At 38.7% G+C, this 25384-nt stretch overlaps 1 protein-coding gene across 3 annotated transcripts in view; it reads right to left on the bottom strand.

The window, feature by feature from the left end:
• HIBCH (3-hydroxyisobutyryl-CoA hydrolase) overlaps positions 1-25384 on the bottom strand; it is a 110804-nt gene that overhangs the window by 40181 nt on the left and 45239 nt on the right. For all 3 annotated transcript variants that reach the window (XM_080799086.1, XM_080799087.1, XM_080799085.1), the window contains exon 7: positions 9972-10050. In XM_080799086.1, coding sequence (XP_080655212.1) covers positions 9972-10050 — 79 coding nt within the window. The remainder of the gene's footprint in view (positions 1-9971; positions 10051-25384) is intronic.

The following is a 25384-nucleotide window of genomic DNA, read 5'->3' as shown; positions in this document are numbered from 1 at the left end:
TTCCCTTTGCCATATTGGGGAAATTCTCTACAATAATTTGCTCCAATATACCTTTTGCTCTCCTCTCTCTCTCTTCTTCTTCTGGAATCCCAATTATTCTAATGTTTCATCTTATGGTATCGCTTATCTCTCGAATTCTCCTCTCATGGTCCAGCAGTTGTCTATCTTGTGGTCAGCTTCTTTATTCTCCATGATTTGGTCTTCTGTATCACTAATTCTCTCTTCCGCCTCATTTATCCTAGCCGTAAGAGCCAGGTTTTGATTTTTTTTTTTATTTTTGATTGCACTTTATTAATAGCTTTTTTGATTTCAGCTTGGTTAGATTTTAGTTCTTTTATTTCTCCAGAAAGGGCTTTTATTTCTCCAGACAGGCTTTCTCTAATATCTTCCATGCCTTTTTCAAGCTGAGCTTGCACCTTGAGAATCGTCATTCTGAACTCTAGATGTGACATATTACTAATGTCTGTATTGATTAGGTCCCTAGCCTTTGGTACTGCCTCTTGTTCTTTTTTTTGTGGTGAGTTTTTCCGCCTTGTCATTTTATCCAGATTAAGAATATATGAAGGAGAGAATAAAATACTAAAAGGGTAGCAAAGACCCCATAGAAATGTGTGTTAACCAAATTGGAAGAGAACCCAAATCGTGGGGGGAAGAAAGGGGGTAAAAAGTAGTTTAAAAATTTAAGAAAAAAAAAAGAAGAAGAAGAAAATATAGATATTAGAAACTGGTGAATAGTACAGAGCCACCCACTTAATTTTGGGAGTACTTTGGTCTCTTAGAAGAAACTACCTCCCAAAATTTTAAAGAAAGAAAAATGTGTGTGTGTGTGTGTGTGTGTATTTATACACACACACACACACACACACACACACACACAAATAAAGGTAAATATGGTGAAGGAATGGAATATGACTGCAAAGATGAAAATTTTAAAAAAATTCTAAAAAAGGAGTTGATAAGATAAATTGGTTGGGAAAAGAAAGAAAAAGAAAGTGGAGAGAATTTGCTTAGGCTGGAGACTAGAACAAAGTCCTGTGCTAGATTTAGGGTATATTTTGATCTATTAGAAGAAGTTGTATTCCAAAATTTTTTAGAAGGAAAAAATTCTATGTGTATACAAAAAATAAAGTTAGATACATGAAGGATAAACTATGACTATAATAATGAAGGTTCAAAAAGATTTTTATTTCTTATGAAGGCTACTGTTAAGATAAACTAGTTTCAAAACGTTAAAAGAGGAAAGGGTAAAAGTTTAAAAAAATTAGAATAAGAAAAAAAATAAAATTAAAAAAAATTAATTAACTTTGCAAGACTAAAGAATCATGGGGAGAAAGCCATGAATTCCATGCTTTGCTTTCTCCTCCTCTGAAATTCCACTGTTCTCCTTGATAAGTGAGTTTGGTCTTGGCTGGATTTCTTGCTGATCTTCTGGGGGAGGGGCCTGTTGTAGTGATTCTCAAGTATCTTTGCCTGAGAGGCAGAACTGAACCACCCTTGCCAGGGGCCGGGCTAAGTAATCTGCTCAGGTTCCCTCTCGGGAGCTTTTGTTCCCTGAATGCTTTCCGCTTTCCGTAGAATTCTAGATGATGGGAATGAAAAGGTGGCCTCCCACTCTCCGGCCTGGAGGAGTGGAGAGCTCGGGGCCCTGCTCCTCACACCCTTGGAGAAAAGCGCTCAATCACTCCCGTCTTCCTGGCCTCCGGCCACGCTCTGAGCTCCCCCAGGCTGTGACCTGTGTTTCTGTCTCTGGCACACAGCCCCGCCTGGAGTCTCCAAACCCAGCAGGTCACTGCTGCTCTTCCTGGGAGGTCTCCCTGTATCTGCCACTTGTGGGATCCCTGCTCAAGGAACAGTGGCCTGACTGTGCCATGGATCACAGTTTAAGGCAACCCCAAGCAGAGAGCTCACTCCTGGGCTCCATATCTGTAGCCGGCTTCCCTGCTCTAATACCTGTGAGCTCTGCGGCACTCAGATACCCCCGATCCTTCGGTGACCCCGTAGGACCTGAGACCACACTCCCCGCTAGGGCTCCACTCTGGCTTAGCCTCTGGAACAATGTCCCTCGGTGGAGCAGACTTTTAAAAGTCCTGATTTTGTGCTCTGTTGCTCCGCCGCTTGCCAGGAGCCAGCCCCCCCCAACCACCTGTGGTCTACCTTCCCGTCGCTTTGGATTCACTTCTCCACAAGTCCTACCTTTCAGAAAGTGGTCAATTTTCTGTTTCTAGAATTGCTGCTCTTCTTCTCTTCGACCCCCTGTTGGATTTGTAGGTGTTCGGAATGGTTTGATAAACTACCTAGCTGATCTGCTACCTGAGGTCATCTCAGTCTGCTACTCCTCCGCTATATTGACTCCTCCCTAGCATTCAAGATATTTAAAGTGATGCAATAATCTTTAGTCCTACACCAAGAATGTTTATACTTAATAAAATCACTTGCATTTACTCTTTTCTTACCCACTTTTCTTTTTTTTTAATTCCCTTATTCCCTCTACTGGTAACAATTGAAAATAGCATATATGCAAATACATGCCAGTATATGACTTCTTTGTATTTAAGAGGTCCTTAAATAACTGTGATCCTCTAGTTTTATAATCCAGATATCTAAGATTGCTTCATTTAATGAAACTGAGATAAAAATACAAGCACCCAAATTTTTTCCAGTTCTACTTGCCAAAACATTCCTAGACTTTAAAAAATTAGCAGCATTCTACTGTAAGTATCTCGTAGCACCTCAAACAAGATAGTTCTAAATTTGAATTCATGACTTCTCCCAACTCCTATCATCTCTCTTCTAGTATCACTTACCTCAAAAAAGTGCACAACCATCCAGTTTTGACACCTTCTCATACCACCCTTTTAACATGCCCCAGTGATTATGACCTACTGATTCCTTCTCCTGAAATTTCTCCATACACTAGCCAGAGTGATCTTTTTAATAACAAAGATATTGATAAGAGTTTTGCCTTCTACTGCTTAAAACTCTTCCATAACTATTTCTCTTAGATTAAAACCAATACTTTATCAGAGTCTTCAAGGCCCCCACTTTTTCAAGCATATCTCTTACTACTCATTTACTACATTCCAGCCACTCTGTTCTTCTTTCAGTTCCCCAATTATATACTACCTGCCCCACAGCCTCAGTAGCCCTCTGCCCAAGTGAAAACACATTCTGTCCTGAAATATGTTCCTCTGTTCCGGGTAGTACATTCTTTTTGCCCCTGTCTCAATGGCTGCTTCTTTCCATTCCCCCTTGCTGGGTCTACTTCCTCTGCCTGACCTCTACATGCTGCTATGCCTAGCCTTGATCTTAGGCCATTCCTACACACACAATTCCTTAGCATTATGGCTCTAGATAACATCTATATGCTGATAAATCCCTTTTATGGACTGAGTTGTGTCCCCAACAAGAAGTTTTCACTTTATGAAAAACATTATGCTAATAAGTTGGACAAATTTCTTTTCTTTTTTTTTTTAAGATTTTATTTATTTATTTGACAGACGGAGATCACAGAGAAGCAGGCTGAGAGAGGAGGAAGCAGGCTCCCTGCTGAGCAGAGAGCCCGATGTGGGGCTCGATCCCAGGACCCTGGGATCATGACCTGAGCCGAAGGCAGAGGCTTTAACCCACTGAGCCACCCAGGCACCCCTAAATTGGACAAATTTCTTAAAAGATACACCCTACCTAAGTCTGTACAAGAAATAGATAATTTGAAAAGCCCTACATATATTAAAGAATTTCAATTTATAGTTGAAAACCTTCTGCCAAAGAAAATTTCAGGTCTAGATGGTTTCACTGATGAATTCTACCAAACACAGAAAAAATTATACCAATTCTACAGATATTCCTCCAGAAAAAGATGCCAGCATTACCCCCATACCAGAAGGAAGCAAGGACATTACAAGAAAACCACAGACCAATGTCTTTCATGAACACAGATGCAAAAATTCCAAATAAAATTGAGTATATCAAACCTAACAACATATAAAAAGTATAACACCTCATACCCGAGTGAGATTTATCCCTGGAATCCAAGGCTAGTTTAATGTTGAAAAATCAGTCAAAGCAATTCACCATTAACAAACTAAAAAAGAAAAACCAATAATCACTTCAACTGATGCAGAATAAGTTTTGGCTTTTTAGATTCAAAATCCATTCCTAATAAAAACCCTCAGCAATTCCGGAATAGAAGAAAACATCTTCATCCTGATAAAGGGTAACTACGAAAAACTTACACTTAACTTCCCACTTAATTGAAGGACTGTTTTCCCTAAGATCAAGAACAAGGCAAAAACGCCCACACTCACCTCTGTTCAACACTGTATTGCGAGTTCTACCCAGGGTATTAAGGCAAGAAAAATAAAGAGTATCCAGATTAGAAAGGAAAATGTAAAAGTGACTTTATTTGTAAATGATGTAATTATTTATATAAAAAATATAATCTACAAAAAAAATCTACTAGAACTAATAAATGAGTTTAGGAAGTTTGTAGGCCACAAAGTCAATACACAATCAACCGTCCTTCAGGTGGCAGTCCAAGATGGCGGCTTAGGAAGATCCTGAATTCACCTTCTCCCACAGACACAGTAAATCTACATCTACATGTAGAGTAATTCCTGTTGAAAAAGAACTAACTGAACAGCTTCTGCACAAAAAAATTATGGGGGAACCACATACACAACAGCAGGAGAGACAGAGATACAGACAGTAACCATGGGAACACCATTCCCAATGTAATGCCTTACGGTAAGGAGGGACATCACTGAGGGGCCCCTGCACAAACTCACCCACAGTGGGGAAAAAAAAAACCAACGAAACAAACACAGCTGTTTAAAGAGCAATTAGAATGTAAGTGAAGAAAATCCACTTACTAACCCTACAGCATCCACCAAATGGGCAGGGAACTGCTGGAACTCTCTGGGGTCAGAGGAGCCAACAGGCGTCACATTTTACATTCCACCCTCCCTCACCGCCCCCGCCCCCCAACCAACAAATCCACCTTCACAGTGCAGACAGGAGCAGGGTCTGGCCACTCTAGCCAACCTACTAGGACCGCCCTAGCAAGTCTCAGACCCCTCGCCCACACTCTTATCTGTCTGCCGAAGGTGCCCACCCCAGCCCCAGGTGTCCTGTCAAGGTAACCCCAGAGCAGCACACTCAGCCCAGCCCTGCTCCAGCTCCAACTAGCCAAGGCTGCCAGGCTTACCAGTCTACACAGAGGATACTCCTGCTCAAGGTCACGCCTTCAAGACTGAGAGAGGTAGGTAGCTATTCTGATGCACGGAAACAAACACAGAAAGTCAAACAAAATGAGAGACCGAGGAAGATGTTCCAAAGAAAGAAGAAAAAATCCTGGGGGAGGGGGAACCTTAAGGAAACAGAGGTAAGTAATTTATCAGGTAAAGCACCTGATAAAGATTTCAAAGTATGAGTCATAAAGATGCTCACTGCACTTAAGAAAAGAATGAAGGAACTTCAACAAAGAGAAAATACAAGAACCAGAGGTGAAAAATAACTGAAATGATACAGAAGGACAAATCAGCATTTGGCAGATAGAATAGTAGAAACTGGGGTGCCTGGATGGCTCAGTGGATTAAAGCCTCTGCCTTCAGCTCAGGTCATGATCCCAGGGTCCAGGGATCGAGCCCCACATCGGGCTCTCTGCTCAGTGGTGAGCCTCTCTCTGCCTGCCTTTCTGCCTACTTGTGATCTCTGTCAAATAAATAAATAAAATCTTTAAAAAAAAAAAAAAGAACAGTAGAAATTACCTAATCATAACAACAAAAAGAAAAAAAATTTTTTAAATGAGGGGAGCTTTAGAGATGAAAACATCAAGTGTACATATATATACATTATAGGGGCCCTAGGAGAAGAGAGAGAAAGAGGCAGAAAACTTATTTGAGGAAATAATGGCCGAAAACTTCCCTAACCCAGGAAAGGAAACAGACATCCAGGTCCTAAAATCAAAGAAAGTCCCAAACAAGATGAACCCAAAGAGATCCACACCAAGACATAATAATTAAAAGTAGCAAAACTTAAAAATAAAGAATCTTAAAAGCAGCAGGAGAAAGACAAAGTCATATAAGAGGGAAACTCTGAAAGATAATTGTATCATATAATTCAACATCCATATAATTCAACAAGTTGTATCATGCTCCTTGATTTCAAACTGTACTACAAAACTATACAAATTAAAACAGTATGGTACTCACACACCAACAGACACATAGATCAATGCAATAGTATAGAGAGCCCAGAAATAAAACCACACATAAATGGTCAATTTATCTACAAGAATGGAGGAAAAAATACAATGGGGGAAAAGACAGTCTCTTTAATAAGTGGTATTAGGAAAACTGGACAGCAACACACAAAAGAATGAAACAGGACCACTTTCTACACCACACACAAAAGTAAACTCAAAATGGATTAAGGACCTAAATGTAAGACCTGAACCATAAAAATCCTACAAGAGAGCACAGGCAGTAATTTCTCTGACATCAGCCATAACAACATTGTTCTGGATATATCTCCTGAGGCAGGGGAAATAAAAGCAAAAATTAAACTATTGGAACTACATCAAAATAAAAAGCTTCTGCACAGTGAAGGAAACAACAAAACTGAAAGAAACCTACTAAATGGGAGAAGACATTTAAATAATCAACAAAACTAATAGGCAACCTACTGAATGAGAGAGGATATTTGCAAATGACATATGTGATGAGGGATTAGTACCCAAAATATATGAAGAATTTATACAACTCAACACCCCAAGAAACAAATAATCCTATTAAAAATGGGAAGACATGAATGGACATTTCTCCAAAGAAGACATCCAGATGACCAACAGACACATGAAAAGATGCTCGACATCACTCATCATCAGGGAAATACAAATCAAAACTACAATAAGATACCACCTCACAGAATGGTTAAAATAAAAAATACAAGAAACAAGTGCTGGCAAGGATGCGGAGAAAAAGGAACCCTCTTGCACTGTTGGTAGGAATGCAAACTGGTACAGCCACTGTGGAAAACGGTATGGAGGTTCCTCAAAAAGTTAAAAATAGAATTATCCTATAATCCAATATTTGTACTCCTGGGTATTTACCCCCCAAAATACAAAAACACTAATTCGATGGGATATATGTACCCCTATGTTTATAGCAGCATTATTTACAATAGCCAAATTGTGGAAGCAGCCCAAGTGTCCATCGATAGATGAATGGATAAAGAGATCACACACACACACACACACACACACAGGAATATTCAGCCATAAAAAGGAATGAAATCTTGCCATTTGTAATGACATGGATGGCGCTAGAGAGTATAATGCTAAGCAAAATAAGTGAGTCACAGAAAGACAAGTACTGTATGTTTTCTCATATGTGGAATTTAAAAAACAAATGGGCAAAGGAAAAGGAGAGAGAGAGAGACAAACCAAGAAACAGACTCAACTACAGAGAACAAACTGGTAGTTACCAGAGAGGAGGTGGATGGGGGATGGATAAAATAACTGGTGGGTTTTAGGGATGGATTTAGGAGGCTACTTGTGCTGAGTACTGAAATACTGGGTGATGTATGGAAGTGTTAAGTCAACATATGATACACCTGAAACTAATATAACATTGTACATTAACTTTATTGGAATTAACTTTATCATAAAATTTATTGGAATTAAAAATTTAAAAAGTGAAATAAAATTTTAAAAGAAAACCACAATGAGATATCACCTCACACCTGTCAGATTGGCTATCTTCAAAAAAGCCAAAAACTACTGTTAGTAAGGATGTGGGCAAAAGGGAACCCTCCCGTACTGCTGGTGGGAATATAAATTGGTGCAGCCACTGGGGAAAGTATAGGGGTTCCTCAAAAAATTAAAAATAGAACTACCACATTATCCAGCTATTTTGCTTCTGGGTGTATAAAAATACCAATTCGGGGAAATAAATTTGCCGCTATGTTCACTGCAGCATTAACCAAGACATGGAAGCAACCAAAGTGTCCATCAACAGATGAAGGGATAAAAAAGATGTGGTATACATGCATATACAATGGCATATTACTTTGCCACAAAAAAGGAATGAAATCTTGCCATTTATAACAGTATGGATAGAGCTAGAGGTATTATGCTAAGTGAAATAAATCATTTATGTGTAGAATCTAAAAACAAATCTAAAAAACAAAACAAAACAGAAACAGACTCACACATATAAGAAACAAACTTTTGGTCACCACAATGGGGACGGATTGGGGGCAAGCAAAACAGATGAAGGAGATTAGGGGCGCCTGGGTGGCTCAGTGGGTTAAAGCCTCTGCCTTCGGCTCAGGTCATGATCCCAGGGTCCTGGGATCGAGTCCCGCATCAGGCTCTCTGCTCCGCAGGGAGCCTGCTTCCTCCTCTCTCTCTCTCTCTCTGCCTGCCTCTCTGACTACTTGCGATCTCTGTCTGTCAAATAAATAAATAAAAATCTTTAAAAAAAAAAAAAAAAGATGAAGGAGATTAAGCAGTACAAACTTTCACTTATAAAATAGATAAGTCAGGGAGATAAAATCTACAGTGTAGGAAATATAGTCAACAATATAATAACTTTGTATGGTGACAGTTGGCTCTAGACTTCTCGTGGGAATCATTCTGTGATGCATAAAAGTACAGAATCACTATGACATACACCTCAAACTAAGATACTGTACGCCAATTATGCTTCATTAAAAAAATAAGTGGTATTTCTCTATACTGGTAACTAAAAGAACTGAATTTTTAGAATAGTAACAAACAATATGAAATAGTTAAGAAAAAATCTGACAAAGGGTATGTAAGACCTATAAACTACAAAACTTGGCTTAGAGATATTAAAGAAGACCTAAATAAATGGGAGATATACCTTGCTCTCAGGTCGAAGATTCTATATTGTTGTCAATTCTCCTTAAATTTTAGACAATCCTAATAGAGATCCTATCAGGCTTTTTAAGTTGAAATTGACAAACTGACTCAGAAATTCATATTGAAATATGAAGGATCTTTATAGCTAAAACAACTTGTGGAAAACAACAAAATGGGAGAATTATCGCTACCTGATTTCTACTATTAAGCAACAGTAATCAAGACTCTAGTTTTGGCACCAATATAACACATATCAAGGTACAAAAGCCATCAGTGGAGAAACAACAGCTTTTTCAAAACGTAACGTGTGAATGCCGGTATCTCTATGTGCAGAATCATAAAATTTGATCTATATCTTCGATCCATATTTCACAGCACGCACAAAAATTTCAAAATGGGGGCACCTGGGTGGCTCAGTTGGTTAAGTGTCCAACTACTGGTTTTGGCTCAGGTCATGGTCTCAGGGATGTGAGATCAAGCTGAGCAAGGAGCCTGCTTGGGATTCTCTCTCCCTCTACCCCGCCACCCCCGGCACACTCTCTTTCAAAAAAAAAAAAAAAAAAAAATCAAGATGGATTGTAGATCTGAAAACAAGACCATTTTCTCCTAATAATCTTTTATGTAAAATTAACAACCAGTGTGTTAGTGTTGCCAGTTAAATATTCTTTTCTTTTGTGTTTTCAGATAACGATTACTAAGTTAATGTAACTTTCAGGTATCTTCCTAATTTCTTTTTAAGGGTTCTTTCACTGCTGTATCCCAGTAAGATTCCATCAATTCCTTTAACAACAGTGTAATCTGAAATGCATCCAAAGATAATCCTAAAAGTATATAAAATGGAAAGGAGAAGGGAGTTGAGGGAAATTGGAAGGGGAGGTGAACCATGAGAGACTATGGACTCTGAAAAACAACCTGAGGGTTTTGAAGGGGCGGGGGGTGGGAGGTTGGGGGAACCAGGTGGTGGGTATTAGGGAGGGCATGGATTGCATGGAGCACTGGGTGTGGTGAAAAAACAATGAATACTGTTACGCTGAAAAGAAATAAAAAATTTAAAAAAAAAGTAATTATGAAAAATTGGGGGTTTTACCTATTGCTGTTTCTGGCATCGCAAAAAGAGACTTTTCAGTAGCCACTCGGAACTGCCCATGAACTGAGAGACCAACTCCCTAGGGAAATAAGGCAAAAAGTTGTTTAAAGATACTGTAAAAAGTATATGCAAACTCATACACACACAAACATTTTAAACCAAGTAAACTATATTTACATTCTATAAGAATTTCTTTTAGGAGATACACTGGAGAAAAACCCTAAAATACATAACTTCAGGAGTGCTGGACAAAAAATACATGGGTGTCACCGGTATCTGGAATAGACTGTTTTAGCTAAGATGTCTTCAATCAGCATTTCATGTTTCGCTTAATATCCTCTTCCCCCTTCCCTCTACTTCAAATCCAGTACGGCATGACAGAACAGTGACTGTTCCCAGAACCGCTGACTGTTGTCACAGGTGGAACCTGTCATCAAAAGAGCACAACCAAGCTATTCTAGCTAATTCCAGTGGCCTCGACTAGCATATTAACACACGTATTCACACGTTTCATCATTTATTATGCAGTTCCTAACATCAGTAACATCATTTTTCTCAGATACAACATTTACCAGGGTCAAATGTACAACCTCTTAAAAACTGATTATGAAACCCAAGTTTTAGAGAATAAGATTTGGCTGGAAGTCTATCTCTACTTTGTTGAACGTCACTGAAAAGGAAAAACAACAGCTGTCTTCGATTAAACATATTTGAGAAAAACACAGTTGAGTAAAATGAGTTAGAGGTATACCCGTGACGACAAAGTACCCAGTTAACACCAGTGCTCACACTACGAACGCAGTCCCTGTATTACGTTCTTTTCTCATTACTCAGAACTTCTGTTAGACTATTTTAGTTCTTCTCATTCTTGATCCTTTTTAACCAGTGTGGTCTTTGTCAGCATAGTATTAAATGAGTTAAAACATATAAAGTGTTTAGAGCAGTATCAGGCACTTCAGAGTTCTCTAAGCATTAAATAGAAAGGGCCTCATTTCTATCTGGTTCTTTTAATCTTTCATCACAATTTCATCAACTCTTTCAAGTGTTTTCATACTCAGTTCAGCCATTTAAAAGTTTTTGAAACTTTTCCCACGTTGGGTGTAGAGATTACTTAAAGGTTCTTAAAACTTTAAAACCCTCTTACGACACAAAAACACACACAGATTTCTTATAAATTTTATAAACTTATAAAAATTACTTGTAAAAAGCTAGAGATCACTTAAAAATAAAATCTTTAAGAATAATAAAAATATAAATGTTCTTGAAACTTTAAAACCCTCTTAAGAAACACTAAAACACACACACATTTCTTATAAATTTTACATGCTATATACACTAAGCTTAAATTTTAGAAGACCATGTAAATAAACAAGAAAATGAATAAAATTCTTCAGCCACTACCTACATCTGTTAGTGTCAACACTTATAAGTTAAATCCACAATGTTTGATAGTCTTCGTACAGGCAAATATCATGTCATAGGAGTTCTTTTTTTTTTTTTTTTTTTTTTTTAAAGATTTTATTTATTGGACACAGAGAGATCACAAGTAGGCAGAGAGGCAGGCACAGAGAGAGGAGGAAGCAGGCTCCCCGCTGAGCAGAGAGCCCGATGCGGGGCTCGATTCCAGGACCCCGGAATCATGACCTGAGCCGAAGGCAGAGGCTTAACCCACTGAGCCACCCAGGCGCCCCTGTCATAGGAGTTCTATTATGACACAGCCAACTGACAACGCTGACCCCAATTCAACTGTATATACTTCAAGATTAGGAAATCTTGTGAATTTTAATGAAGAAAGCACTACTACTTTTAGTACTACTTTATTACATTATTTTAGAAGTCCTTGGTTCATATTCTCTCCACTTTTAGTTTATCACATTGTAGCTGCAAGTTATTAATGCTCAGGAATGTCCTGCTAAGAACTTAAGAAGAGTTTGACTGGATCCCCAGTTCTCCAACTTTCTTCTTTTGAGTCCTAGGGCTCAGAACTGCCTCCCTGGGGCTGCACATCTTCAGGCCTCATGGACTGACCCTGCTTCAAACCTCCTCTGGTCATTGCCGCCCACCTCTTTTAATTAACTCTGAATTCCACAAACAGCAATGGCTATATCCCCCTTTACCAAATATTTACATATAAAGGTAAAATCTGACCACAACCCCAATCCTAGTCTCCTCCCTCTTTCCAGAGAAACAGTTATTACTAATTTCTTACGTAACCCTTCAGATTTTTCCCTATGTATCTCTAATACGTATTTGAACAAATGTGGACACTTATCTGAGACACACAAACACACCTGAAACTCTACACATGGCATACAAGGCTCTGCACAGTATGGCCAGCCTACCTCTGACTTCACCTCCCATACGTTTGCTTATTCCACTAACCACAGGGCCTTCATGCCCTTCCTCCAAAATTCCAAGACTTTACAATTTCAATTACTCATAAAATTTTAAAGTGAGGAAGACATACGAGAGAAGGCCGCTGTCTGCCCTATCATTGCCCTATATATACCCAAAGATTTCGCCCTTCCCTGAGCAGTGGCTGAACTAGGGATGCGCACCCAAGGGCAGCCAATCGAGGCTAACCAGAACTGTAAGGCGCAGGGAACAAAGGGAGAGAACGAAAAGTGCACTAGGCAAGGTTCTCACTCTAAGGTATTTAAACTAAAACACAGTGGGCTTCTGTGAGTCGACGACAGCCAACGCTTAAAGCTCATTTGAACTCTGAACTGAAAAAGACACGACGGCCAAGCTGGAGCAGAAGTTACACAGGGTGACGGTGAACAAACCGAGAAGGCTGCATCCAGTGCGCACGGCACAGAGGACAAAGCAAACCTAGAGAAAGCAGCAGACACAGCTCGCAGTTCGGTTTCCAGGAAGACTAGCAACGCCGCCGATTTCTGTCTGTGGATTCCCGTTTCATCTCCGCACCTGTCGGATAACTGCCCTGTTCTCTTTCCTGGATCTGTTTGAGTTCATGCTCTTTTCAGTTATTAAAGTCTCTGGCTACATTTTCAATTAGAACCAGATCTACATCCTGTCATGCTCCAGCATCACACAATACAAGCTGCCTGTATGCCTTTTCCTGCTAACACGGCTCATCCAGACCAGTCCCCCCATCACATCTTCTGAAATATTCCTTGTCTGGCAAGAGAGCCACTTAACAGCCCAGCTTTATCTACCTCCTGAAATCAAAAGACAAAGAAACTTACGAGCCCCGTATTTTTTGACGTAGAAACTACAGATTCAGTTAACTTGTATTACATAATACATTTTGTTTCACCCATAACTGATAAAATGAACGAAATCAAAGACTCTAAGATTTTAGAAAGAACTTATCAATAACAAACTTTCAGAATAAGAGATGCTTGACACAAGTACCATTAAGAGCCAATTTTGAAGACCTTTTAATTAAGAGGAAGGCTGGAAAAAAAGCTAGCCACCGCACTTGAAGGTACTAAGAATATAAACGCTGATCAGCACTGAAAAGGATGTAGGACCTCTGCGGCAGATTCAGATCTAATTTTTGCATCTTATATAAAAGAACCCCTATAGATTGTTTACAATAAGTCCCCCTTGAAACTTTCAAAATTTACTGTGACACACTTTTTTTTTGGTGACACACTTTTTAACCATTAACCATAACCCTTTGCTAGACGAAAAAGCCTTCAAAGTCTTCACATTTATTCTATTAATGGTTACACTGTGCAGACGCATTCCCCAAATGTAAGATGTCATTCTAATTCCTAACTCTCCTCGAACACTCTCCCCCTGCACCCCGCCGAACCCACTATTCGAATCTCTGCTCATCTAACTGGGCCTCTCACAGCATGCGGCGGAGCTGCCTCGTCTCTCCACTTCAGGAAACACCTGACTTTGAGCACCTACTCGCCTGGTCTTCCTTCCGTCCCAGGAGTTGCTCTTTCTCCTCTCCCTGACACGCAGATGCGATCTGCCCCACCAATGATCGGGGTCATCCCTCTACTCCACTCACCTGTACTCGGTTCATTCCGGATTCTCTTCCTGTGTGATGCCTTCCAAGAGCCCAGGAACTCAAGCACCATAACATTAACGATTTAAATCATTGTGCCATCCTGATTTCTCTAGAATTTTACATCTAGCTGCCTACTTAATGCCTCCACTTAAACATCTAGTACTTTTCTCAATGTTCAAACATCAGAAGTAAATCTCGATACCTCCTTAAATGCGCTACTCCCTCAGTAAATACCATCACCATTCACCCAGCTTCTCAGGCCAAAAACCTCAGCATCATCCTCTTTCTAATTTCTTAATCTAATCTATGAACTGGTCTTTATAGCTCTGACCCCAAAATATACCTTGGATCCTTGGTTCCCATCTCCACTGTTACAACCCTAGTTGAAGTCACTAGGATCTCCTGCCTGGGCTTGGCGCCCCTGCTTCCGTTCTTGCCACAGTCTATTCTCTATGCAGCAGCCAAGTAAGATTATTAAGTGTATATTGGTTAAGGTTTTCTCCTGCCCCAAATTCTCCAGTAAGTTCCCATTACAGTATTACCAAAATTACTCTTTGTGGCTGACAAGGCCATGGCCTGGGCCCTTTCTAGCTCCGTGATCTTGGAATTCTCTACTTTCCTCACTTTGCACTCAGGTCAGCCAAATTGGCTTTTTAAAAAAATTTTCTTAATTGATATATAATACACATTCAAAAATACACAAATAGTAACAAATGGTAAGTAAGTCCAATGAATTACCCCAAAGTTAACACACCCATGTAGCCAGAATGTAGATAAAAATTATCAGAAATTATTTTATGTACTCTGTCAGTCATTACTCCCTCCATCCTTCAGGCAACCACTACCCTGGCTTCCAACAAAACAAGATTTACGCTTTCTGATTTTATCTCGATATAATTAGAATCACAGAGTATATACTATTTATCTTTCTGCCAGCTCTGTGTGAGATTCATTCATGTGTGCAGCAATTACTTTTCATCGGTACAGCATTCCTTTGGACGAATAAACAGCTTATTGATCTATTCTACTATAAATAGCGAGTTAGGTTTTCTGGCTTTGGGCTACTGCAAATAATGATTCAGTGACCATTCTCATGCGTGTCTTTTGGTGCATAAGTGCACACATTTTGTGTGGGTATATACCAGGGAGTAAAACTACTGGGTCAAAAGAAACGAATTCAATTAACTTTTAAAAATAACAGTTTTCCACAAGATGGGATTGGGAGGGAGACGAACCATAAGAGACTCTTAATCTCACAAAACAAACTGAGAGTTGCTGGGGGGAGGGTAGGGAGAGGGTGGTGGGGTTATGGACATTGAGGAGGGTATGCGATATGGTGAGTGCTGTGAAGTCTGTAAGCCTGCTGATTCACAGACCTGTACCCCTGGAGCAAATAATACATTACATGTTAAGAAAAATAATTAATAAAAAAATTTTAAAAAATACATAAATAAATTTCTTTAAATGGCAATCTTCCAAAGTAGTAGTACCAATTTTCTACTCCACCAGCATTATATGAGTTTGTTATTCCCCATCCTCAAAAATACTTGAACTTGTCTTTCATAATTTTAGCCATTTTAATGAGTATATGTTAGTATTTCATTGTGATTTTAATTTCCACTTCCTTGACTAATGCAGTTGAATGTTTGTTATATTTGTTATCTGGATATCCCTGTGATATGTCTACTCTCATCTACTGTTCATTTTTGCACTGGATTTTTGTATGGACTACAGAAGTTCTTTATACATTCTAAACAGGATTCCTCTGTCGGATACTTGCATTCTAAGACTTATTTTCCAGTCTGCGGTTTGCCTTTTCACTCTTAGTGATGTCTTGGAATGCAAAGAAGTCTTAATTTTGAAGTCTAATTTGTTATTTTTGTTTATGGTGCATTTATATACTATTTAAAGTAATCCTGGGGCACCTGGGTGGCTCAGTGGGTTAAGCCTCTGCCTTCGGCTCAGGTCATGATCCCACGGTCCTGGGATCAAGCCCCGCATCGGGCTCTCTGCTCAGCAGGGAGCCTGCTTCCCCTTCTCTCTGCCTACTTGTGATCTCTGTCTGTTAAATAAATAAATAAAATCTTAAAAAAAAATAAATAAAATAATCCTTCTCTACCCTCACGGCACAGCCATAGTGCATGTTCCAAACTTTCAGAATTTTCTAGTTACCTTTATTGATTGCTAGCTTAATTCCTTTGCATCCAGAGAACAGTCTGTAAGATTAATCCTTTTATGTTGAGACTAATTTTATGGCCAATTTTCGTAAATGTCCCATGCACACATGAAATGAACATATTTGCAATTACTAAGTACATGTTAATGGGATCAAGTTTAGTGGACAATGTTCCACTTATGTGCACGCATGAAAAATATGTGTGTATACATATGTACTTATTTTTTTTAAGATTTTATTTATTTATTTGACAGACACAGATCACAAGTAGGCAGAGAGAGAGAGAGGAGGAAGCAGGCTCCCCGCCGAGCAGAGAGCCCGATGTGGGGCTCGATCCCAGGACCCTGAGATCATGACCCGAGCCGAAGGCAGAGGCTTTAACCCACTGAGCCACCCAGGCGCCCCTACATATGTACTTATTATACTGAGTAGCTGTCTGCTCCATTATGAACACATTGAAAGAAATGTGTTCACTCTTCTTGGATTGTGGTTTTGTCTATTTCCCCCTTTAGGGCTTTCTACTTTTTTGCATAGGTCAGACATTTCTAAATGTTTGAGAATTATCACACCAGTAGAGTTATTTCAGATAGAGCTTTGCTCCCCTGGTTTCTCAGTTTTAGCACTCAGTCATATCGTATGCTATGGAACTCATTAATTCAGCTCAGCTAGCTTCATACTCAGTTATAAACTGAGAGTATCAGACAAATATTTATACACTATCTTTCTACAGTTGACTGAGGTCAATAAAACTTTTCAGAATCTGACCTCAGTGATCTTTTTAACCTTTTTATTTTTGAGAGAGCGAGCACAGGGACGGAGGAAAGGGAGAATCTTAAGCGGGCTCCACATCCGGTGGGAGCCCGACGCAGGGCTCCATCTCACCACCCCGAGATCACGACCTGAGCTGAAATCAAGAGTTGGGATGCTTACCCAGGTGCCCGGACCCTGGTGATCTTAAGAGGGTGAAGATCTAAACAGAGTTTAACAGACTGAATTAAGCCCCACCTGCTAATGGAACAAAAAATGGAATTTAGGGCTTGCCAAACGGGGCCCCCAAGTGCTACACCCCAAGAGTTAGGATGCCCTGGATTCAAACCACCCCTCGCTTGGAGTGAAGCTCAGCTATAAATCCTTCCATTCCTGATGGGATCTAGATGATCTGGAATTACTAGTGCCCTCAGCCCAGACACCTCCTAGAAACAAAGGTACATCTTCTTTGGAGGAAGATAATGTCTTCCTAGGGTTCAAATAACAGTCCGTTAGAAATAACTAGTACCTGATCTGAAATAATCCAACATATACCACAGAACTAACACCAAAGAGAAACAACACACAAGAGATTCAGGGGGCATACAAATTTAGATTCGTTAGGGCTAACTGTCTTATAACTAGGGAATGTCCTTCTATATTAAAATTTGTCATAAAATTTACCTTGTTATTAAAATACATTGGCTTTCTTTCAGCTTATTGCTGGTATGGTATCTTTCTATTTTACATTTAACCCTTCTGTTCCTTTTATTTACGGTGTCCCAAGCACTCCTGACATCTTTTTTTGACATTCTTTACTTGTATTATTAATAAACAATTGTCACTGCAGTGCTAACACTGAACTGTTAAAGTAAAATTTGATCCATTTTTATAATCTAGATAAAAATTCCAATACGGATAAACAAAAACAACCAAAATATATGAATGTAGTCAAACTCATACTGTCACAGGAATGACAGTGTACTTAATTTTATAATCCTTAAAGGTAAAATTTAGGCAATCTAAAACTTTTTTTTTTTTTTTAGATTTTGTTTATTTATTTGACAGAGCAAGAAAGCACAAGCAGGGGGAGCAGTAGAAAGAGAGAGAGAAGAGAAGCAGGGCTCAATCCCAGAACCCTGGGATCATGACCTGAGCCAAAGGCAGATGCTTTACCATCTGAGCCATGCAGGCACCCCTAAGACTGTTTTTAATTAAGAGACATAGATGAATTTTTAGACTGTTCAGTAAAGGGAAAGGGCTGGCACAGCTTTATTTAAGGCTTTAAAAAAGACCTTATTATAATTAAAAGCACAGTTAAATCCTTCAAAATTATGTTAATTAGCCGCTAGAAATAAGCATCATTTCTGTATTTCCAGATAATATACTATTTGCAACAAAAAGCAACATTTTTAAAAAATGGATAAAGATTTTTAAAAGCTTTACTTGTTTATTTTAGAGACAGAGAGAGAGTGTGCTCATGCACGTGTTGCTATGCACAAGAGCTTGGGGAAGTAGGGGTGGCAGGCAGAGGGAGAGGGAGAGAATCTTAAGCAGACTCCCCACTGAGCACGTGGACAAGCTTGATGCCATGACCCTGAGATCATGACCTCACCTGAAATCAAGAGTCAGATGCTTAAGTGACTGAGCCACACAGGTGCTCTGATAATTATAAGGATATTTAAAGTTAACTTAAGATAAAGTCAACCACTCCATAATTTATATTAATGGCAAGATTAACCCCCCAGTAAACAAGGACATATGAAGAACAATTAAATTAGGTGCTTGAAAAAGAAATGTTCCAGATAACAGTACTGTGTCACTGTTAAATTTCTTGATTTTGGTGTCCTTATTCTTAGACAATACCCACTGAACAATTTAACAACAGTTATCACGTCTTCAACTTTCTCTCAAATGGTTAAAAAGAAATTCTTCATAGAGGTAGGAGAGAAGAAAGAATGATAAAACAAATGTAGAAATCACAGGGAATATGAAGAATATGTAAAAGTTCTCTGTATTATTAGTGCATATTTTCTGTAAAATTTGAAGCTGCTTCACAAAAAGGTTTTAATTAAAAAAAATAAAAATAAAAAATAAATGTTACAAAGTAAACAAAGCCAACAACCACAGTCATGAAAGCAACTCACTCAGAAAGGCACACAATGGGGTGATGTGACTAAGGCTCACACAAAGGGTCATGGGTTTAAATTCTCATCAGGGACAATGACGAAGCTCCTGCCCAGAACGAACACTGCATCACTGTATCAGAGTATGGGAGAGTGGTCTCTCATCATCATTCGGGATTATAAGCAGAGCTTTGAAACAGGTACACATTTTTGTTAGAAATTTAAATAGGTTTCCATCATAATTTCATTACAGTATAAAAGTTAATATCATGACTATAAGATAAGTTTTATAATGTATCTCTGGGACCACATGCCTTAGATTTGCAGTGTGATCAGCAGTCTCCGCAGTAAAAACAAACACTTTATTGTGCTTCTCGCATTAATATTAATAGACTAGTACTGCATATTAATGATACTAATATACTGATTATATAATGTATTTTAATAGACTGCAGAGATCAGCACAAAATGAAAATTTCCTTCCTGCTTTTGATGCATACTTCATATTATATTTGGATGAAAAGGATATTCAGTAGAAACAAATAATTGAGGTAGAAATATTTACATGCTAACAGTCTACCATTCTTCAGGTATAGTTTTTAATAACAAAGCCAGGAGGACACTTGGAAGTTGTTAAAAGAATAAATCTTAAAAGCTCTCATCACAAGGAAAAAAAGATTATTGTTAACCATGTGTGGTGATGGATGTTAACTTACTGTGGTAATCATTTTGCAGTATATACACATACCAAATAATTATGTTACATACCTAAAACTAATACAATATTATAGGTCAATTATGTTTCAATTTTTTTTAAATCCGGGGAATAGAAAAATTGTAGTATGTCATACTTAAAGCATACATTTGAAATAACCTAAAAATACACACCTCCTAGATTCACACTCAAGGTTTTTTACCTCAATGAGCACTTCCCCCAATACATGCATATTTATAATTATACACATACATGTGCCCAATATAACACATACACATCACATATAAATATCTATTTAACAGAAGTTTAAAAAGTTCTAAGAAGCCACTGCTTTATATCATATACTCAAACAAAAAGGATTATTATAATAGGAGCACTCTTAATCAACTTCTGATTTACCAAAGATTTCCATTAATTTTGTAAAATATGTTAACTAATGTCCATACTAACTAGCATCCTGAAAACTACTCTCTGGCTACTTTTTGATACAACTGCATACTTCTCTGATTTGTTGAGTTTACCAAAGGTTAGTCATAGGTATTTCCAATCTGTGCCAATTATACTTGTTATGGTAAGTATGTACTTTAAATATTATACATCATAAACTGATAGAAGTATAAAAATAAAGACTTATTTCTATGAGAATCAGGTTGAATAGAGAATATGAAAAACACAAGTCACTAAAAAAATTGGTATAGGGCAAAGAGAACAACTATTTCAGTGGCTTTATTTTTAGTAAAAAATAGTGGTACTGTTATCCTAGAACTATTGTATTTATTAGGACAAAGCAAATCTGAAACAATGTTAATGTTATTTCAAAAAAACCCAAACTTTTCAACATAAAAAGATACATATATCAAAGAAGTAGAAATCTAAATTTGAATAGGATGTACTAAACTCAGGATCTATCTTCTAAAAATAAGATCTATATTCTTAGCTCTGTTTACTGAAAAGGTGTAGAAAAAATTACCAACTTAACTAGTGACCAGACTGTTATTGCTAACTACCATTTTCTACTAAAAGTAATCAGGGCAGTCTTGGAGAAACAGCTGATTTGTAGGTCTGGGGAACACAACATACAGGAAGAATCTAGGCTATGTTCTTTACCACACAGCAAAGAAACTGTCAAAGACTTCTGGGTACAGAAAATCAACTTGAAGGTTCCCACTTTTCTGATTTGCCTCTTCTGTACCCCCCTTTTTTTCAGGGTCTCCTATAGTTTCCTTATTCTGCCGCTGGCCAATAAACATTGGGTGTTTTCTTTTTTTTTTTTTTTAACATTTTATTTATTCGTCAGAGTGAGAGAGCAAAAGCAGGGGGAGCGGCAGGCAGAGGGAGAAGCAGGCTCCCCACTAAGCAAGGAACCCCCTCCCCCCGGATGTGGGACTTGATCCCAGGACTCTAGGATCATGACGTGAGCTGAAGGCAGACGCCTAGCCTAAGCCTAACGGACTGAGCCCCCTCGCTGTCCCTGTTTTTTGTTTTGTTTTTAGGATTCCATTCTGGACTTTTTTTTGGTTGTCACTCTATTTCTGTCACATTTCCTTGCATAAGCTTGTCTACTGACTAATTTTCAATACAAGGCATCTCTTCTATAAGATACTGAATTCATGAAAAAATCCTAAGGTTCTGCAAAACTGCACAGAGCTTATAGGAAAAAGAGAGTTTGGGCAGTCTGTTCAACACTACCTAACACTGTAATCTGGATGATAATAAAAACCGTAAATGGTCCCAGGGACCTGATTTAGACCACCCAGTCAGGCATCTCATTACGAACAAAGAATGTCACAGCAGGCATTTAAAATGAATAAAAATAAAGTAGAAAGAACGGCAATGCTTTAATCAGGGTAGGACCAACATGTGCAGAGACAAAGCAGGTGAAAGTGCAGCTGTAAGTCAATGGGGTTCTGCCCTTACACATCCAAGTGCCACGTGTAGGGAGTTCATCTTAGAGGTTGCCCAAAGAATAGGCATTTAACTAATTTTCTTAAAATGCAGACAAGAGAATTCCTATTCACTGTACATCAACAGAGCTAAAACTTTTTTCTGCTTAGTTGATTGTGTATTTACTGCCACTGATCCTAGCTCCCCTTGTCTAGAAAATAAACTGCCTATGAACCAACACTTTTATATTATACTAACATTATTTCGCCATTTACCGATCCCTTATGAGCTAATTCATGTTACAGAAGCCCACACCATCAAGAATACAGTGCCTACATGAGTCCCAAATTTACACTTCTTGCCCAGACAACACCCTGAGCTTCAGACTTGCATAACCAACACTTTCATTCAGACAAAATACCCCCACATGGATAGTTCACAGGCGTTTCACATTTAATAAGCCCAAAATTAAACTCACCTCCCTTCACCTTCCCTAGCCCATATCCTCAGCCATTCTTCCCTCAAAATCCTGGTGAACAGTCCACCATTCATTCCACTGCCCAGTCTAGACCTGGAAGTCATGCTTGCCTCCTTCTCCTCTTTATCCATGTCCAATCCCTCATCAAATCCCAAGTCTCCTCCTAAATATCTCCCATAAATCTAATTTTTGGTTCCTTCATTATCTCTACCTTACTTTAAAACCACCATACTCTCTCACCTGGATCTCTACAGTAACTTCCTAAACAATCTCTTTACTATCCATTCTAACCCCCTCCAATCTGTTCTTCCCAGAAAAGACTTATTCTAAAATGCAAGTCTGTTCAAGCCATCTCCCCATCTAAAAACACTTAAAAGGCTCTTCCTACTGACTTCAGGACAAACTACTCAACAACATATCTTATAAAGAGGAGTGATCTGGTTTCTTGCTTACCTTTTTGGCCTCAGACTTCAACCACTATCTCCATACCCCAAAACCCAGGCATACTGAACTTTACCCAAAAGTGCATTTTCACATAGGCTGCTCTCTTCTCATCTGCACACTGTCCTTCCACACTGCATCGACCCCTTGCATGCTAGCAGCGACCATATCACATTTCTCCACTATTTCCAACTGTTCTTTCCTGACTGCTTATATAACTTCCTCCAAGATGCTTCCCTTACACCATCCCCTTCACTAAAATGCACATATTCACACAGTTGAGGCTGGTACTATTTTTTGTATTTCCAGAACACCCTGTACCTGCCTCTCTAGACAGAAAGCGCCATGAGGAAAGAAACATACCTGCCTTGCTCACTATTTTATCCCCAGAGCCTAACCAGTATCGAGCACATAGCACTTCTCTAACAAATTTTGATGGCTGGGTGAAATAGTTGAAAACAACCTCAAATAATGGCTTAAATCATAATGAACCTTTAGTTAGTCATTAAACCTCTTAAGTCAATACACCTTTAAGAAAATGAGTTCATTGCAGGGGCAAGAGGAACTCCCCCTACCTTTCTTCTTTGTGCAATGATTGGTGCCTCAATAATGAACAGAGCCCTCTAGATCACAAGTTATCCAACCCAGCATGGTGTGTGGATGGCACGGTGGATGAACAGAGGTAGGCTGAGGATGGCACAGGAAGGAGGTTCCTGCCACTTGACCAAGAATCTAGGGGGCTTTCACAGTTAAAAACAAAATGATCCACAGAAAAGGGCCAAGGAACAAGGAAAACAACTCTCTGTAGATCTGAGAATCTGCAAGTCTCTAAAAGTTGCCAGGAATATCCATTCTCCTAGAGAGTCAAAAGTTCTATTTCCCAGAACTCAGTAACTTAAGTTGGTGGGTGGAGGGAGGCAGCAAAGCCAAGGTTCTGGTAGGGAAATACAAGGCCTCCCAATTCTGTACTTAGATATTCCTCGGCGAAAAGCCAAGGAGAAAAGAATAAAGTGGAGGATCAAGAGCTCCACCTGATGAGACAGACAAGGAGTAAGACGGAGTTAAAAAGTACAGGAACATCTGCTAGAGGATAACCCACTGCAACTTCAAAAATATAACGCAATGCTGACCTATGAAAAAGGCTGAGAAACTAAATGATCCTAAGTATTTACTATCAGAAATTGTGCAGCTAAAAGCCAGCCTAACTCTCCCCAATAAGGCAGAAAGAAATCATAGAGTACCCAGGGAGAGAAGGAGACTCTACCCCTCTCTAGCAAGAAAAAGAATATAATCATCTACACTTGGAGAAAGTTCAACAGTGAATACAGATAAAAATGAATAAATATAAGCACATATTCTACACACTTAGAAATATCCAAGGGAAATTTCCTAATTCTTCCTTGCACAGCCCCTGCAGTCTAATATTTCATATTCTCTTTTCTAATTATTCTTCCACTCTTAGTATAATTTTATTGCTTTCTCTGTAGAGAAGTTCACCTGTCAATATAGTTCTTTTTATTTTTACTTCCCAGGGCAAATGCACTGCAGTACCTTTCTTTAGTCCCTTTATCTTTGCATATCAACTTCAAGTCTACTTTCATCACACTTGCAACTGGCAGCTTCTACCCTAAAACTGCAAAGGACAAATGAGAATCACAGAGCCCACTAGGTATTTATCCAAAGGATATAAAAATAGTGATTCTAAGGGGCACATGCACCCCAGTATTTATAGAAACAATGTCCACAATAGCCAAATTGTGGAAAGAGTCCAACTATCCATTGACAGATGAATGGATAAAGAAGATATGGGATACACACACACACACAGTGGAATATTACTCAGCCATCAAAAAGAATGAAACCTCGCCATTTGCAATGATGTGGATGAAACTAGAGGGTCTTGTGCTAAGTAAAATAAGAGCCAGAGAAAGATAAGTGCCATATGATTTCACTCATACATGGAATTTAAGAAACAAAACAGAGGAACATAGTGGAAAGGAAGAAAAAATAAGATAAAAACAGAGAGGGAGGCAAAACATAAGAGACTCTTAACCACAGGAAACAAGCAAGGGTTGCTGGAGGGCAGGTGGGTAGTGAGATGGGGTAACCGGATGATGGGCATTAAGGAGGGCACTTGATGTAATGAGCACTGGGTGTTATATGCAACTGATGAATCACTAAATTCTACCCCTGAAACTAGTAATATACATGTTAACTAAATTGAATTTTAAAAAAATAATCACAGAGCCCAATTTGTATATGAGTTATATTGATGTATCTGAAATCAGGTCACCCTGACATACACAAGCTGACCTGGCAATGAGTATCTATCGTTAGACAAGAATGCTACAAGAAACAGAAATTACAAGCCAATACTCTTGGTGAACAGTGCACAAATCCTCAACAAAATACTAGCAAACTCAAATCAACATTACATTAAAAGAATCACATACCATGATCCAGTGGGGTTTATTCCTGAGATGCGAGGATGGTTCAAAACATGCAAATCAATCAATATGACATACCACATTAACAAAATGAAGGATAAAAGTCACATGATCATCTCCATAGATAAGAATCATATGATCATTTCAATAGACACAGAAAAGTCACATATGACAAAATTCAACATTGTTCCATGATAAAAACCATCAACAATTTAGGTATAGATGGAATGTACCTCAACATAATAAAGGCCATACATGACAAACCCAAAGCTAACATTATACTCCACAGTGAAAACCTGAAAGCTTTTCCTCTAAGATGGAGAACAAGACAACGATATCCACCCTTGCCACTTTTTACTTAACATAGTACTAGAAGTCCTAACCCAAGCAATTAGGCAAGAAAAATAA

This window comes from Martes martes (assembly GCF_963455335.1).
Source record: "Martes martes genome assembly, chromosome: 3".
In the NCBI taxonomy this organism is placed as follows: domain Eukaryota; kingdom Metazoa; phylum Chordata; class Mammalia; order Carnivora; family Mustelidae; genus Martes; species Martes martes.
This window is presented reverse-complemented; position numbering and strand designations above follow the sequence as displayed.